The following is a 19,143-nucleotide window of genomic DNA, read 5'->3' on the forward strand; positions in this document are numbered from 1 at the left end:
CAACAGCGGGGAGACACCGGCGGCGGCTCCTCGGAAGCAGCAGCCGCGCCAGCAGCGCCCGCCCGCCCCGCGCGTCCCCTCCCTCCCTCCCCCGCCGCGGAGACAGCGGGCAGCGCCGAGAGGAGAGCCGCGCTCAGCGTGTGTGTGCGCGGGAGGAGGAGGAGGAGGGGGGACACACCGAGGACTGCGCCGGCCGAGGGCGCACGGAGCAGGGAAGCGGCGGCGGCACCGAGAGGCGGCGGCGGGTCCTTGTGCCCGGGGAGGAGGGCGCAGCCCGCACGGGGGTTTCTACCGAGTTTCCTCTTTTTTTTTTTTTCCTCGGTCCCTGGGACTCAGCGGCGGGTCTGCGTTTGTCTCCGGATTTGAATCCTCCTCCTTCTCCTCCTTCCTCGGGGAAGCTCCCCTCCCCGCCCCCTCCCCTCCCCCACGCCTCCCTGCCCGCCCGGAGCCAGCGGGCGCCCCGTGCCGCGGTCGCGTTGCTCGGCGGAGCTGCTGCGGGCGCTCGCCGTGTCTGCGCGGGCTTGGAATATGGTTGGGGAAATGGAAACCAAGGAGAAGCCGAAGCCGAGCCCCGATTACTTGATGCAGCTGATGAACGACAAGAAGCTGATGAGCAGCCTCCCCAACTTCTGCGGGATCTTCAACCACCTCGAGAGGCTGCTGGACGAAGGTAAAAGCGCTCGCCCGGCCGCCCCCTCCCCCGCCCCGCCGCCCTGCCCTGCCGCTCCCTCGCCGGGGACCCCGCTCGGCCGCCACCCCAGCCTGGCCGGGCGGCGGGGGCGGCCCGGGGCCTGTTCCGCTGCTCCCCGCACGCTCCCGGCCCCGCTGGGAGCCGAAAACAAAGGGGAAGTGCGGGCTCTCCCCGCCCTGGCCGCCGCCGTGCGGTGCCGGGGGACTCGGGGAGCGAGTGGGAGGGGGCGAGGCAGTCCCGGCCGCGCGGGTCTCCGCTCCCCCCGGGGGGTTTCCCTCCTTATTATTTCCTTTCTGATTTTTCCCCCCCTTCTCTACACCATCTCCTAAAACCGGGGGAAGGGTAACTACGGCACGGAGGGGAGGGAGCGAGGAGAGGAGCTCAGGAATGCGCTCTGGGGGAAGGCAGGGAGGAGGGGAAAGGCTGGCTGGCGGCTGGCGCTCCCCTCCCTCCCTGCTCTCTCCCTGCCTCCCTCCCTCCCTCCCGCGGCGGCGGGGACAGAGGGGTCCTGCGGGCGCCCCGGAGCGCTGCGCCGCCCGGCCCCGGGGCCCCGCCGGGGGGGCGGGTGTTTGGTTGCGAGATTTGTCTCTTCTGGAAGCTGCTTGGACTTGAATGACTAAGGCGGAGGGGGCTGAGCTCTTTCTCCAGCTTTAGATCTACCCCACCCCGAACTGGCCGCAAACTAATTGCGATTTTCCTATATTACAAGGGAAGCGAGCGAATTCTTCTTTCAGTTACCCCTTACCTTTTCCAGAAACTTAACTTGAAAGGCTCTTATGTGTGACTTTAGTGAAGAGAAAAAAAAAAGGATTACGAAATTGCCTGGTCTGCTCCTGCCAAATGTCCACCCCAGCCCCGCACCCGCTCCTGCCGCGGGGCGAGGGCTCCCCCCCCGCACCCCTTTCCTCCATTTTCCCCCCTAAAAAACTTTCTTCAAGGTTAAACTTCTACATATAAATAATCACATTTTAGCGGTAGAAAAGTACGTGCTGGGAACTTACTTTGTCCCATACGTTTCCCACTGCAGTAGGAAGACCAACTATGTTAAAAATAAGGTGATACACTTGTTCTTAGTATTTTAAATTTTCTTTAAACTCGGGTTCACAGGTTTGTTTTTCCTGTCAAAGGCATTTCCTTTCTTACCACTTTAAACCTGGGTTTTCTGGAGAGCTAGACCTGTTTGTTTAATCGCATGTGATAGTTTTGTTGAGTACGATAAGGCCATAAATTATTTATACAGTTTCAACTTTTGGGGATTCTTAAAGTGAAATACTGATTTTCGAGATTTGGAGTTAGGATTCTTTTTTGCGGACATATTCCTCCTCATTAAAAGAAGTTTGGGAAGTTGTTGACCTCGGAAGATGAAAGAACTGGTTATATTTGGTAGAACAACTCCCCGCCCTCTCCCAAGACTGTAAAAATGAGATAGCGACTGTAGTACAACACAAAAATAGCATATCCAGAAAATGTTACCCTCTGAAATATGGGATAGAGGAGTTAAAAACCAAACCAAACAACAAACCTGGTGAAGAATACTGAAATACGGACTGCGGGAAACAATATAATGGGAGGTTTTATTTTTATTTTCAAGACTCTTGGAGGAGTTTGAATTTGTATTGGAGCAAATGGGAACGTGAAAAGTAAAACTATTTAAGACTTACGTTCTTGGTCACCACAGCAAACAACCTCTTCAGGATAGTTAGACTCATGATAAACATCAAGAAGAACCTTGACTAAGAAAACTCCTTTATAGCACAAATGAGCCTTCCAAAGGCTTAAAACTGGATTTTTAAATTCCTGAATCTCTTCAACTTAATGTATTTGGCCAGAGGAGGCCCGAAGCCTTTTTTTCTTTTTTTTTTTTCTCAAGAGAACAAAAGGGAAGAAAAACATTTCCCGATACAAAAAGGCCACTGAAAAAGGACTGTCTGAAATACTTACATCTTGTCCTATATTTTGAAATATGGAAAACTCTGGAAGTCTGTTTGTGAAGTACTGGAGTTCCAAAATGAGGGCTCTCAAGACTCTTGCTGAAAAAGTTTAAGGACTGTGTTGAAACTGTTCTTCACACTCTTCTTCAAAAGAAAAATAAATAAAATACAATCTGTGTTTCTAAACAGTCTCTGGAAGAACCGTGCTATCCCTTTAAGCTTTTCTGCTTTTCCTGTTTACGTTGGCGATTCTGTGGAAGTATTGTGGAGGCAGAAAACTTTTTGGAATGTTGAAAAAAATGTTTCATGCAAATCTAGTAAATTGCTTCAAGACTTCAAAATTTGAACACTAAGGGGCGCCAGTTGTTTTTTTTTCTGAGGCGAGTCCGGCCTCTGAGCACCAGCACTGACTCGGGCAGGGAAACTAACAAATGTGGTAGAAGATGCCAAAGAATGACAAAATACTTGTGGATTTGTGCAGGTATCGGTATTTGCGTGCGGTTACATGTGTTGGATGCTTACAGTCAGCATTACAGAGGTGCAATAGGCAATAGCAATGAACAGTTGAGAAGTTGGCTGTTTACCTTTAAAGCACTTACCTGGTTAACAGAGGGGGACTGTTAAATGTCTTGAACTGTGTGCTACACTGACATCCTCCAGCAGAAGGGTTTAGCAACAGCGAATTACAGGTTGGCTAGAAAAGTCTGCAAGACTTGGAGTGCTTACTTAAAAGTATATTATTTAATAGTCTTATCAGTTGTTTCCTGGCACCTTTGAGAATACCAAGTATTTGGGGCAAGTGCTTATATATATAGATATATAATCTAAAAACAGGTTTACAGGGTTCAAGTTCCCTCTTTCCACCTTCTGCCATGTAATTTGATTTGCTTCTAGTTTATTGTTTTGTGCTTTAGGTAGGTGGGTTGGAGTTTTTTTAGTTACTATACAACCATTTTCCTGACGGTTTTGTTTATACTTGAGAATAATAATATTATGATCAGCCATTGTCTTTTATGTTGTGTGCTGATCCAATTGAAAAAATAAAGTCACAACCCTAAAAATTTAAACAAATTAAACAGAATTGCGTTCCCTTCTGGAATGCTGTTTTTTTTAATAATAATAATAATAATTATTTTTATTATTATTATTTATTGTTGCATGCCAGTATTTAGAAACAACCCAAGTGGGCATGTGATTACTTCTTGTAATTGTATGAAAGAAGAGATAGAAATGGATTTGCCCAGTTTAAGTTAACAGTACATCTAATCTGGTTAGGTTACAGAATGTACATCTCCTTTTTTGGGGCCATTTATATGCTGTGTGTCTTATCAAAAACACACTTTCTTTTCTGAACTCTGTCTTAGTTTTTGGTCTTTAAAAATGTTAGTACTTAACTTGGTAGATGGTCTCTGCCTTATGGCATTTAGTTTTGAAGATCAGCTTAAATGTAAGAAGTATATGGAGGAAACTTTTTTTTTTACAAAGAACTACTTTATAATAAAATATGAATGTGACAGTTTTGCTTAGATTACAGTTATTTTTCCATATGTGTCCTTTCAACTTCTTATATGTAAATAAGGCTTTTGTGGATTAACAAGGATGTTTAAAGTGCACATCATAATAACTAGGAAGCTGAATTGTTTTTATCAGACTAGTGCAAACCTGTGGGAAGAGAGGGCTCTTCCTGAATGTGGAATAGGCTGTATTTCCTGTAATTGTTTGCACCGTCAAATGTGACCTGATTTTTTTTTTGTGCTTTAGCTTCTCAGATACTAACTTTTTATGATTATAACCTACATTGTTTTTTCTGACAACTTCTATATTTTAATGCTCCCCTTTGTGGACAATGAACAGAGTTGTACCTGTTTTCTTGCACTGTTTTTTAAATATTAAATTGGACATTTCAAACTCCTGAGTAGTACTCTGCCCTGTTGAAATTAATGAGGTACTTTAGTTGTATTCTTTTAGCAGATTATGAACAAATATGTCTAACTTATTAACTGAGATCTAAGTAGTATAATTATTTTAATTTGTGCCTTGTTTTTGTGAATCTGTAAGTGGTTAGGCTGCTGCACCCGGTTGGAATGTACATGGATCAGACCTGTTTTTAAAAAGCTATTGAATCAGACATCATCAAGAATTAGTTTTTCTTTGATAAACTGTACCTCAAAAACTTACGTCTTCCCATCAAAACTGTGTTGAAGGTGACATAAAAGTGTGTCTGCTTTTAAATGTAAATTAAACTGTGCATCTAGCTGTTGGAGATAAATCTAATTTAAGCTGCTGCTTTCTGCCTACCAGTTATAGCAAAGCTAGCTGTAAGAACATCTAGGTAGGCAATATGAGGATAAATTTTTCTTGGATGTTGCTCTCTTTGTTTTGTTTTCTCACTGAGAGAAGTGCATGTGAACTTGCAGGGCCCACTGCCCAAAACTGCAGTTTTAGTGTCAATGTCGTATTAACCAAAACACCTGCGGGAGCTGGGACTGAAGAACTGTGTCGTGGTGCTGTAAATGAATTCTCCCTGAGAAGTTATCTAGTTACTTTTGTGCATGACCTTACTGTTTGTGATTATGTAAATGTAGCCTGTGATTTGCAGACTTGGCAGGTTTGATGGGGGGGTCTCTGACCACAATCACATTTCAGTTTTTCAGATCTTGCAACAACCCCCCTTTATTTAAAAGCAATGCCTCAATGCAAAGTTAGGAGGGGATTATTCTTTAGGATAAAGGCCTTATGATAGGCATTTGCCCAGAGAGTCTCAGAGTAATTTTTAAACATTGTGTTTTAAAGTTAAAATTTTCAAAACAGTATGTCACAAAAGCATTGAGTATTGTTTGTGTGCTGTTTATCATTAGTGCTCTTTTGATTGCTTTTTAATCATCTTTAAAACTTAATGGTCTGAGGTGTTTTTTCTGATTTTTGATTGTCTTGTAATAGCAAGGTTGTAAAACTTACAGAACTTGTGGTCAAAAACTTTATAAGAGCCCTTCTGGGGTGTGGTATTTATTCTGTTGAGTTTGTTTCTTTTTTTGTAATACCTCAGAGCAGCCACCTATAACATCAGAGCAAAAGCTCCATTGCACTTAAAAAAAAGTGAGACTTCTTTTTCTGACTTGTGGAAAAATATTTAAAACTTCCCCCCTCCACCTCTGCCAGCAACAGTTCATTTAAAAAAAAGTTATTTTTGGAGCTGTATCTGCAGCATTTATAATCACCTGGTATGTAACTTACAAGGGTATTTTTCTGACTGATAGGAAGGAGTTTTAAGTTAGTAAAGTAGTTATTTTAAGCTTGTGTTTTAAAAGCAGTTTGTTCACAGTTGCTTACTAGTAATTAATTATTCAACTGTCTACCTTCAGGGTTTTTTTTACGGAAGAGTAACTGGAACAGACTTAGTTCTGTACAAGAGCTGCTGACAAACATGTTAAACTGAGAGAGACTTGTTCAAATTGATAATTTTTGTTTAGTGCTGCTTGTTCATTAAGGTTGGAAAACAGTTACATTTTCCTCATCTGAAATTGAAAAAATAATATCTAAAATAATCATTGTCATATAAAAATCTCTTGCTATGGTTGGAAACAGCTGAGTGACAAATGCCGATTAGATTAGGGAGTGGCAAGCGATGCTTTCATAATGCACAAAGGAAAATAATGAAGGTCTGTTGGTTAATATTAAAGTGTGAAAAAAACCCCAAACCAGCCACCAACAAGTAAGAACAACTTAATTTTAGGAGAGCACTTAGAATGTCCTAATTATGAAAATGAAATTTGCATGCTTGAAAAGATAGAAAAAAGTTGCTGGTGTTAGATGAGCGCTTTGGGTGTGAAGAAAAGAAATGAATGGTTACTTTTGTAGGTTAGTAAATTCTTTGACCAAGTTACCTGTTGCAGTCATTCTTAAATTAAAACTATTTTCCTCTCACTACAGTAAACAATGCCGAGTCAGGAATGGGGTGCTTAAAATGATGTGAATTGTGTAGGTTTTGTTAGGAAAGGAAGTGCATTTGAATTGTCTTTAATTGCTGTTTGTGACCATAAAGTGTACTGCGTTTAAGAGAATGTGTACTGATGTAGCTACCCTATTAATTAGGTGTATTATTAGATGCTGATCTGGTATATATTCCATGGCTGACAACATAGACCTGTGGCAACGTTAATTATCAGACCGTCCTGACAGCTCAGGCTGATTGAAGTACAGCAGGAGTCTGCCATGGAAACCGATGGTTTATATTTGACTGCATATATGGAATGTTGGGGGGTTTGAGGGGGGGGGACAGGAGGGAAATGTCTTGCCAGGAAAGCTGTGAAGTGATGAAATGCCCTCGCTCAGTGACCCTTGTCTTTATTGAAACATAACTCACAACTTCTCATTCGGGCCATGTGGATTTTTCTGTATTGATTTTAATCGGAATGCTTACTATGAAAATCTTCTGTTGATTTTGACATTTTATTGAATTTTAATAGCCAGTGCTGAGAAAACTAGAAGGAACAGTAAAACTGCCAGGGTTTTAATCTCATTATGCTTAATACAGTTGGTTAGTTCAGTAGTACCACAAAAGTTGCATCTGTGGCTTGGTAGCAGGGAGATGTATGTCTGTGAGGGACATTGGAACTCCTGTTTCAAGCCTGAGAAGATGAGAGATGTAATGTTTATAATCTGATTTACATACGTTTGCTTTGCTGAGACAAAGAGTGGGGTTGCTGAAAGTTAGGCAATGTTACATTTCTTCTTTTGACTTCAGAACATACCCTGTGTAACCTTGTGCAATGCAGTTAAATCATGTCCGGATTTGTGTATCTTTTCCTTGTTTTTCTTGGAACTGTTTAATAGAAGTGGAGTTAGCTTTTTAGTAGAAGAGCTTAGATTTTTGAGGCAGTTTATGCTTGAATGGGCAAAACATCTGCGACAACTTTAAAGAGAAATAGTATCTGGCTTCATTAGTAGAGCTGCCACTGCACTGTGTTACTCGTGTGTCCATTGCAGGCCAGCTGTGTGTCTGAGAACAAGACAGCACAAGTTAAAGTGCACTGTGTTACTTAAACCCGTTGTCTGAGACAGCACTAGAAGTTGCAGCTTTTTTGATCTCTGCAGTTATTTTAGCAGGTGTTAGTGGTCAGAACAAGTGTGTTAATGCTAACAGGTTTTTTTAATTTATTTTATTCTCACGACTTAAAATGCTGAGTCAAAATTGAAAATACGTTTTCAGTTACTTTTCATTTGAGAATTGATTTTTTTATACTTGGTATCAAATAGTAAGTCTTGCTTTTCAGTTCAGTGCAAAAAAAATTGTTCTCTTGAAGAGAAACGGCAGTAAGTAGCTATTAATGCACTTTAATGTTTTTGGTTGTGTATAGTTGGGTAGTGCACTGAAAGTCAATTTTTTGTATCGCTTTAAAGAATATTTTTGATTTTTTTTGCAATGCTTTTACTTTACTCTGTACTGTATTACGAGAGAAGGTTTGTGTTTCCAGCACAGGGTGTACTGGAGCAGGTTTTTAATACTTTGTACTATAATTGTAGTGCTCTAAGAAGCGCCCAGACAGGAAGGTCCTCAGGATGCCCCTTTTTAGAGGGGATAAACCGTGAAGCAATTTGCATGATAACTCACTGAAGTCTGAGGGGATTACTAATCGGAGCAGTTAACACTTCAGTGGTATATAACCTTATGAATGTTTATGCTTCTTTAAGACCTGATATGAAAAGGAAAAGCAATCCCAGCATGACAAATAATTAAAATCTTTTTACCTTGCTGGGAAGTTATGTTGACATAATTCTAAGGGGTAATGCATCAGAACAGCTGCTGATGTCAGAGCAGAGGCAGGGGAAGATAATACAGTATTTTATACCCTTATCTGGTGGATCAGTTTCTGGCTTAAAAGGTCAGCTGATGTTCTGTACTGGTCAGGGATTTTTTGAGTTTGTTTTTGTGTGGTGTTGGCTTTCTTTTCAGACAGATCAGAGCAGTGATCTAACTCCCCACATGTGATCTTGGAGTAGTTGTGTTGGAACAGTGACTGAGGTTGCTCGATACTGAAGATGTAGAGCAGAGCCTTGGGGAAGGAAGTACATTTGCTTAAACGTTTACTTAAAAGTCTGAAACTCCAATTGATGTCAACTGATTGTGCATCTGGTCTATTCAGAATTTTAAGGATGTGACTATTTTCAGGCTAGCTGACACTAGATGGAAGTCAGACTTTGCTGAATTCTTTAAATCCTTTACCTGTTGAAATAATGAACCTCCTTGTGCTTTTTTCTAATTCAGATTAAAGAATTGTTTTGGAAATCTCTGTAACTGTTAGTTGGTCAAAATGTCCTGTCCTAGCTCTGGTATATTTTCTCCATTAATGTCTAGGAGGTGGAATGCACCTGAAATTTTAAAAAGTAAGCAACAGATCTGCTAGCACAAGTATTAATACGAACTTAATGTTCTGGTTCATATATTTAAATTGCAGCTGAACTAAAACAGCCAGCTCATGTTGTATAATACTTCCATTTATTTATCAGACTTCAAAGCAGTAGCAAATCAGTTAACAGTCTTAATGCAGCTTAGTCTAATAACCTGCAAATAATTATGTCAAAGTTGATGCATATTTTCAGTTTTTAGATGCAGAGCAAGCCCAGTCCACTTCTGTTTGCTGTGGAATATCTTAGGTTTGCTTGTAGAAATGGGAAGGAGGAGAACACAAGGACTAAATCCTCTGACACGGTGCTGTTTGCTTTTGGACAGTGTGGCTCATTTGTTCATACTGCTTTTAGTTAGTTTCAGTTTGTCTCATTTTGAAGAAGCATGAGATGCACTCCTGCAGCATGGAAAAGCAGCATGGATGTTTTCTCAGGAAGTTGTTGCGTTGTTGTCAACCCCCTGCCCCAAACTTACTAAATAACTTTGCCTAAATACCACATGTACAATCTACTGACGAACATGTTCTTGTAACGGTTGGTTAGTGTGTTAAAGGTGAAGGTTAAAGTGCTGTAAGGGGCCAGCTGTCTTGTTAAGTGTGATGTTTTTGCTGTGAAGATTCTGTGCAGTGAGAAAGTGGTGTGTGTTAGATGTTGGTAGAGACAAGTTGTTGATAGTTCTTTAATTGCTTAAGTATCTTATCATCTATAAAGATAAGTATAGTCAAAGAGGCTCATATACAGTCAGTTTACGAGGGAATTACTGCTGCTTTAAATCACTTGAGACTTTTATGGAAATCTGATACTGCCTCTGGATCAACCTGAAGCAAGACTCCTTGTACAGGTTCTTGTGTTCCTGCTTTTCATTTAGTTATGTCAACTTTGTGCTCATATAGACTTAAACAAAATCTGGCCACAGATGATGTGGTAAGGATCAGAAATGAATTCTAACCAGGATTCTATCTGGAAGGCTAATCATTGGTGTACTAAAATATCTTGAAAGGAAGGATAATACTTTAGTACCTCTCAGGTATAAAATTAGTGACTGAAATTGCTTTTAGAGGGGAATTGTATTTGGATGTTTTAGTAAGAAGTTTGCAGAGATTTAAGTCATGTTTTGAAATTTCTTGCTGTGTTTTTGTTTTGATTCTCTGTAGATAAGTTTTATTTTTGTGGCAAGACTAGTATAATCCTATGCAGGGAAAAAGCCTGGAGAAAACATAACCTAAAGTTATCAAATCCACCTTAGAAGAAACAAAGACAAAAGATACAACTGTCTTGAGAAAAGCTTACTGAGGTTATGAAATTGAAAAAAAAAACAAACTAGAGTCCTGTGGCATTTAAGATACATGCTGCCATTTTGAGGAGAAGGGGAGAAAACTTCTCCATGTCAACTTAATTATAGTTTAATTGAGGTTAAGTTCTATATGCATCAAAGTATTTCTTACTTCGAATAATTTGGCTGTAGCTTCCAGGGATGGAAGGGGTTGTGTGGAAGCTTTGTCTGTAGGTAATGGGGTATGTAAACCTAATGCCTATTGATTTGGTAACTGTATTTTATTCATAACTATTCATGAGGAATCTTGTTGGTTTCAAATGGGAGGTTTAATGCACACTGAGGGCACTTGGTAGTGCTGTGTTTTAATACTGTTAAGTGTCTTCAGAAAGATACTCTTGCGTCAGTCTCGGATTAACATAGGATGAATAACAGAGCAATTCATCAGCCAGGCAGCTCTGAAGAGTGTCAGCAAGAAAGCTGACGATGATGAATTGGAGAGAAAGGGATGCTGCTGCAGTAGAAAGCTGCTACAGCCAGTGCTGGGGTGTTGAGGGATGGCACTTGGTGTTTAGGTGTATGCTGGTAATTAAGTGAGGAGGGACTGCGCTCTTTTGCTTGACTGAGTAGAAAAGAAACACGTCCCTTCTACATTTTATGAAGGTTGCTGAATTCAACAGCTTAAAATGACAGATGGACAACTGGTTTGTAATTCATTGGAAAAGATTTATGTCAGTCTTCAGTACTGATAAATGTGAATTATGTTTTGAAGACAGACTGGTGAACTTCCCTTGATGTTTGCAGTCTCAGCAACCTTATCTGGCAACTAAAGTTTGGGTAAATTAACTTTAAGGCATGTTTAGTTTATTTTAAATTTAATTTTCCTTCAAGTCCTGTGCTATCTTAAATCTCTCAGCTTTCAGTTAGTTCCAGTTACTTCAATTACTGGTTACTTTCAGTTTTAATTTTTCTCCCCCCAGGGTAAAGAAAATAGTTGGGAATTTGAGGGGGGGATTATCTTCTGTCGGCCTAATAGTGTAACTGAGTGGCTTTTGTCATGTGCACAGGTCTTTCTAGTCCCATTTATTTAGTATGGTTTGTACTAGAATTGTTTTTGCTCGTTGTTATATCAAATTATTGAACTCTTCATACATGGAAAACAGTTGCAAATAATAACATTCAAGTTCTTAACTTTGTAGGGGCTCTTTGTATGCATTTTTTTTCTGACTGCTGACTGACTGTAGGTTACTAAATGTGTATGTACAGGCTTTCTGAGCCCTGAGCAGAATTCAATACTGAAATCTATATCAAAGACAAGTATTTCAGTATGTTATATAGTAGTCATAACTAGTGTAGTGTAATGGTATATTATAAATTGCTGCAAAGATCAAACTACATTCTTAGTGCAGTTTTCTGGATTAAGCCTCTTTGATGCTGAAAGTTTTGAGCAATTGTTAATAACTAAAATGTGTTCCTGAATAATCAGAAGGATATTGTGATCTCTCTTTCTTCAAACTTTCATTATGTGCTCTTAGGGTTAAATTTCAGGTAAAAGATGGGATACTATTAGAGCACTAACATTTAAGGAGCTTTTTTCCTAGTCTAGTCATGGGTTAGTAGTTTCTCATAGTATGTAATATAGTTGAAACACAGCTTATGCTGCTGTAAAATTTTTATTCCTCCTCTCCCCTCCCCCATGTAAAGTGAAGTCATGAATGTTGCTAGCAATGAAATCTGGATACTTTCTAGGCTGTTAATAATGAAACTTAATGCCACAAGTATGGATGCAATATTTTGCACTTATCAATATTGTTATAATGAAAAAATTAACATAAAGGAGACAGTACATTTTGAGAATTCATAACTGTGTAAGTAACTACAAAATTGTATTATATGTCGGATTTGAAATGGCGAAACTGAACAGACCATTATATGAAATGAACAGAAAAATCAGAATAGATTTCCTTGAACTGAAATGTCTTTCTGCTCAGAAAATTTTACTAATTTACAAAAGTTGTACAGCAATTTAGTTAGCCTTCAAATATTATGAGGTTATACATTACACTTTATTTAGGAAAGGAGAATAATGCTGAGATATCAAGCTATCTGTAACTGTTGCAGTGTGAGGTCTGAAGCAGCGTGTCATCTGGTTGGAAACATCTGTTTGGCAGAAAAGTTTCTTCGGCTAAGAGAGGTGGAGATACTTTATATTGGAATTAATGTTTGTACAATCTAATCAAGGTTTTTCTCTGCTTGTATTGTCTTTTTGCCAACACAACCTATGCTATTTTTTCTCGTGCTTGTCACACTGAGCCACTCTAGCCACTCCTTGCCCATACCTTTTCTGACATAGCCAAGAGTTACAAAGCAGGTGTATCTCATTTGGCAGCACCATCAGTGAAACTGTGCTGTCACTTACACAAAAAAGTAACATTAAAGTGGGGTTTTTTTCCCCCAAACCTGACTATAAAGGGGTTGTATTTTGATGTTGCATGAAAACAAAATACTGTTTGATAAGAGACCTTGGAGACCACTTTCTCTCTGAAGTAGACAGCATTTTTTTGTTTGCAAAGTTAACAGAGCTAAGTGAAAAGTTGCTGCAGGTATTAAAAGGGAAGTCTGTTGTTGGGAGATTTAAATAGACTACACTGAGCCTTCACCTGTTTTGGAACTTTTTGTTAGTATCTAAGTGAAAAAGGTTGAAGACCACTGATTTAAAGCTGTTTCCATTATAGCAATTCTTCTTGTCCATGGGCTGAAGTAAAAATTTGGAACAAGAAACTTCAAGGAGATGACAAAATTAAATTGCATCCACCATTATGTGTATTGAAACTTGTTTCATCTATACGCATTTATTCTTTTTTTAGGACTTCCTGCTGTTACATATTTATTGAAGTAGTGAGTATGATGATGTTTTGCCCAGATGAGATGGAGAGAATCTAATGATGTGTCTGTAGAGTCCAATTTGCAACACTGGAACTACAAAATACTAATGTTAATTGCTGAAAGTAGGTATAAGAGGTGTAACCTACCAAATTCTGTCTGGTATGCTATTATTAAAGTATAATTTCAGTAGTAAACTGTCTTTAAGGGTATCTCTGCCTTTCAATTTTAATTCCATGAAAATAGCCACACTGTTGTCATTTGCGAACAGATATTAAAGGAAATTTTAGATGGTCAAGTACCTTTAGCTGTAAATATTTCAAGAAATATTTGTTGTTTGTTGTTGGTTTTTTTCCCAAGAGACAGCTCTATGAGCTGATGGGACCTGTTTTTTGATGTTAGTGATAAATGAACTTGGAAGAAAAAGACCTTTAAATGGGTTTAAGTTCTTTTATCCCAAAGCACTTGAGGTGCAGGTCTTGCTTATGCAGTAAATCTGTTCCTTAAATCAATTCTGAACATAATGTCTTAATTTATAAGGTCATTTCTGGTGGATTTAAGAGATAGATGGGACTAGTGTAATTCAAATCTATACCTGTTAGAAGACTATAAAATTCTGTTAAAAATTACATGTGATGTAAAATTAGCATTCAGTATAAATATTGGATGTTTAGTTTCGGTGATAGGTTGCACTTTTTGGATGCTTTAGTTTGTTCATAAAAGAGGCTGTTTTTAAATTCTCTTAAGTTTGTCAGCTGAAGAGAAAATTTATGATTCTGCAGCTACTCTGTGAAAACTTATCTTCAGCATTCTAATTATGTAAGTAGGAGAGATCTTGGCTACCAGACTGGTAAAATAAATATTGGTTTTGTTTTAATATTCTCTGTCTGTTTCTACCATGTGTGTGTATACAGACACGAGTACACTCTGTCTCCTGTCCTCTCCCTCGCTGCCCCTGTTTTGCTTTTGTCATAGTGGTACTTGTTAATACCTCTCTCTTATAGTAGCACTTACCCACTTAGAAATGTTGGCTCTATGGACAAGAACTAATACTACAAAAAATCATGTTTTTTTCTGATGTGATTAAAAGTTATACATCAGATTGCTGTATTGTAAAGACAAAGGGGAGGAGGGAAGAATCTACTGTTCTAGTTTACATATCTGTGTATGTACTTTGAGGAACTAAAATCTTCTGTGAATGAATGAAGAACATGTTCATGTATCTTAGAAATATCAGAATTATAACACTTTCAGTGTTTTTGTTAAAAATGAAACTATCTGGGTTTGATAAGTAGTATAAACAGATTTCTATTTTTGGCATCAAACAAAATTTATATTTAGTCTCAAAAAATCTATTATTCTTAAAATGCAGTATTGAAATTTACCTATGGAATATGGTGGCTATAATAATGCTAATTCCCATATGGATATTTTTTGTGCTGGTTGTTGCCTCTTTTCTGGTATTTATCGGTGTCTTGTAGAACATATTCCTTGATAATATATGCCATTTTAGTTAATTCTACAGATTCTTACAAAACAACAACCCTTCTTTCATCATGGTTAGAAAAGCTCCCATCTCAGCTTTTGCTGTAATGGCAAGAGGTAAATACTGATGCTGCATTATCTTATCTAGTTGGTAATTTCATCTAATAGTGCCGGGACTTGACGTGCCAATTGTTAAATGCACTGGGCTGTGAAATAATTGGAACTTCAGCTCACAAATACCAAGCTATTGTTTTCGATAAAGTTGAGTTGAAATCTGCTTTCTATGCTGCATTGCAGTGTAAACCAATTAGTTACAGTGTGACAAGATGCCATTTTTTTATTGCCGAAAGAAAGTTTCTGGTAATATTCTGCAATGTGAACAAATTTTTGGCAGTTTTGGCTGCAATTTAAGTTAATTTTATAGACAAATATGTCTAAAGAGCCTTTGGTTGTTTAACTTTGAATTTTACAGTTCATGTTCATCAAATGGCTTCTCAAATGATTTCTCTAGTTTACAGTGCTGTTCATGCCATGCAATATGTACTTTTTATTACTCACTGAAGTCTAGGTGGGAGCTCCATTTAAAGTCATGTGGCCCATGATAAGGAGCAAAACATCTCAGTTGTAAAAAGTTTAATAAACTTTCATATTTGTCCATAATTTACTTAATTTTTTAACGTCTGACAGTTAGATATCGAAGATGGTTTAACATATTTTTCTTATATTTTCAAAAGGCACATAAGAGTTGGCCAGAACAGTGTTACTACTTTGAATGTTGTCTTCACTTAATGTGGCCTTATGAAGTGAAGTGAGTTATGAAGATATTACAGGATAGTTTGACTTTTGAAATACATCAGCCTTGTATGAGATACTGTTTGCTTATCTAATGACAAAAGATTTTTGAAAAGTGGTGCACATGATGGAAAATGAAATACACCATTAGTTAAGGTAGGGGAATAATAATTTAAATAAGCTAATATGTGAAATTGGCATGCTGTGCGTTTAGCTTGGTTACCTCTAATACAGGTTGGTTACCTTTCAGTGTGACTAATACAGTTGTTTCACATGCTAAAATGACATTCTTGTACTTTTTCTTGTCAAATACTAAGGGCTTAATGTTTTTAATTGCTTATTACATATTATCTTTTATTGTTTTACTGTAGATTAGTCTTTTACTCTGTGAAGCCTAAACCAATATGAATTTAACTCCCATCATAAAGATTTGGCATGTGGCTTTAAGGTAGCTCTTATTCCTGTTCATAGATATCACTTTGCTCTGTCTTTCCAGTAGTATATTTTTGTCTTTAAAGTACAAAATTAATATTCTATCCTGATTAGCTTAAGTAGCATTTATAAAAAAGAAGCAAAGTGAAGTTAGGAACATTTTCTTTGATAGTTATTGGAGGAGGACATTAAAACATGTAACGTATTTTACTTGTATTATGGTTACTCCTATGACTTCTGTATCGAGAGAGTAAATATTAATTTCCTTTTTTTCTGAGTATTTTTCAGCCACGCCCAAAGACTTAAGGAAAAATACATTTTATGGAGGTGGGAAAAGTCAGTGTAAACCTGAAAACAAAGTTTGTGGGAAAGAAAGGGATGCTTATTATAAAGAGAGAATGTATAGAAATAAAATTAAGGTAGAGTGCTTTCTCAAAAGTATAAATATTTCAAGGTGATTACATATATTTTAGTAAGGAGTGTAAGGTGTATATGAAGATGTAGTCTATGTGCGGACTGATTTTGATCTTAGAAATGTTTTGATTGATGCAAGTAGGCAAGTTTTAATGTCAACATACTTGTGTTTAAACTGTTAACTTTTAAAAACACTTAATACAGGAGGTGTAACGGTGGCTTTTACTGAAAAAGTTGAACTAAAGGTACCACCTGTGAAGAACTTCCTCTGAGATATACCTGCTGTTAGGGCTTTTTCAGGTGAGCGATAGGTCCTTGCATTACACTGGAGACGCTAATGTCTGAATGGATGTGATGGCTGCCTTGGAATGATGCTGCTGTTAGCTGTGAAAAATGTCCTCCTTATGATCCTTGTGCAGCAGGCCGTGGAGTGCAGCACATTTTTATAATAAAGGTGATGAATTTAATCGCAAACTGGCAGCCAAATGGAAATTGCAGACCTTGATACTGGGAGAAAATTGCCTATAAAGCAACTCCTGAGAGAGCAGGCTTTAAATTTATCCACCCATTTCGACATTGAGGAGAACACAGGAATTGCAGGATATTTGCTTGGCCTGTTTAGTTCAGATGGATGACACTTTGTTCTTCCTTTATTTAAGAACTGGTTACAGTGTTGCATTGTTTTTTTAAATAGAGAAAAAAAGATGACCTTGCTGCTTAAACTTTATATAGTATTTTGGAAAAATCTATTGCTTTATTAGCTTGATATTTTCTCCTATTATAAAGTCGGACCTATTGTGCATAATAACTTAGCAACTGCTTCACAGGTTTCTCCTTATGTCAGATTTAACCCTACTGTGATTTGAGATTTAAAAACTGAATATCCACGTATTTGAAAACTACTTGCATTGAAGCAGTGCCATACATAATTTAACTGATTGTGAAGTCCCACTGGAAATCTCTAATAGTATGTTAATATAATTTCTGGTAGAGGCACAGCGTTTTTCAAAATTGTTCATACTGGTACATGTCAGCAAAATTTTAATCCCTTATATTTAGTAGTGTCAAATGCTGATGTTGTTCCTATATGATACCTAGGAACTGAATGTACAGGTATGATTCCCACATATGATGGGCACTTTATAAAAAAAAAAAGACAAAATACTGTGTAAGGAGCTTACTAAAAGATGGTATGCTTATCAACTGTTCATAGAAAGAGTTGCAGATACTTTTTTTAGAAATAGGTACTTTTATTGGACTCTTAACAGAATGCCCTAACTACAGCATTTCCTTTTTGGGTGCCTCGAGAGGTGAGCATCATTCAGGTGAAAGAATGAATAGCCCTGGATTTTGTTACTGACTTTAAGATGAAGAGAATAGGAACACTTAAGATGGGAAGTGTGGCATCTGGTAAAGATATTCTTTCAAATATCTCATTGGTCCAGTTTCTCCTCTTTAAAGACATCAGAAATATGATCTGTATTAGAATGACTGTCTTGGTTATGTGGATCCCTAAGATAAAATATGGCCTGATTCTTAGTAAGTGTAAGAAATAAGAGCCGCTTATTTCTTGCTCTTGATTTAATTTTGTTATGCTCTTTATGAAATCAAACCTCTTACCAATTTCTTACAGATTTTATTATGTCTTCATTTTAAAATTAATATTTATTTATATTTTTGGTGCTGTAAAGCTTCTTGAGAGGTAGTACTCTTATTACCAGAAGACATGAGGATTATTAAGTCTCTGTGTGACAAAAACAGTTGAGCCTCATTTTGGCAGTAGTTGAAAGTCTGTCAACACTCCGTATCTGTAGTTCATGAGTAACTCATCTGTATTCCTGTGCTTATAGACTTATAGCAAAATAAAATGAGTGGTAGGCAAGTTCTTGACTGTCTTTTACCATATTGGATGATTTTTATTTTTCTATAGAAATCTATGGAGTAATGTTACTATAGAATATATTTTCTACATACATTTCTATATTTTCTGGTCACGAGAAAAACGTGACTTGCTTCAGAAATGTGCAGTAGCACTTACACTGCTGTTATGCTAATGTTCTAAGATTGCAGTAGGTTCAGATGAACATGTTAACTGGAATTCCACACTTTGTTGTGTGAGGGACCAGCTTTTCCTTAGAACTCTTTATTTTGCTGCAGGGAGACATGTTCAGATACATACGGGCATCCAGAGTTACTGGTGTAACATTCACTCCTGTTCCCGTGCTTTTTCTTGCCTTCTGACTGTAAGCATTCAGAGGTACCTATTCGATTAGGAAAGACCAAATACAGGTCTGGAACAGAGCTGAAACTGAAATGTATTTGATGAGTTAACAGAAAAAGAGTTTGTCCAAACTCTTACTTCAAAATAACCGTAGGACCTATTTTTGCTTTCATTACTGGTACACCTTGGAGAGACGTTACGGAAGATAGTTTTGAACTAATTTAGTAGCTTGATGATGCAAAAAGTTGATTCTTGTTTGGAAAGGTGTCCTTGTTACTTCCTGTCTGCTAATTCTGGCATTCAGGGAATTCTTTAGTGATCTAGTTCAGCTCAGTAACCTGGAAGGAAACTAGTCAAGCAAGCCAGAAAATAGATGAATGGTCTTTTTCTCCATTAGTGAGTTGAATTGGTCTGCTAAGCCAGAGCTGGTGTGAAAGATGTTAAGGAACTTCATTTTCCAGCAGCATTGTGGTCTTAAGGTTAGCAGCTCTTCTTACCCTTCCAAGGAAGAAGTGGTATAGCAAAACGGACATTTTGGAGTAATAATCCAGATTTCTGATTTCTTCTGGACTTCTGTGCATAATTTGGGATACGGAGTCTCTTTCCTTTGTAGCAG

The 19,143-nt window shown here is 38.2% G+C and overlaps 1 protein-coding gene across 6 annotated transcripts in view; it reads left to right on the forward strand.

Moving 5' to 3' along the window:
- Positions 1-433: 433 nt before the first annotated feature.
- The window catches only part of QKI (QKI, KH domain containing RNA binding), a 155,860-nt gene continuing 137,150 nt past the window's right edge, over positions 434-19,143 (forward strand). For all 6 annotated transcript variants that reach the window (XM_071549423.1, XM_071549424.1, XM_071549425.1 and 3 more), the window contains exon 1: positions 434-670. In XM_071549423.1, the coding sequence (XP_071405524.1) occupies positions 529-670 (142 nt within the window). In that variant the 5' untranslated portion in view covers positions 434-528. The remainder of the gene's footprint in view (positions 671-19,143) is intronic.

This window comes from Pithys albifrons, chromosome 2 (assembly GCF_047495875.1).
Source record: "Pithys albifrons albifrons isolate INPA30051 chromosome 2, PitAlb_v1, whole genome shotgun sequence".
In the NCBI taxonomy this organism is placed as follows: Eukaryota; Metazoa; Chordata; class Aves; order Passeriformes; family Thamnophilidae; genus Pithys; species Pithys albifrons.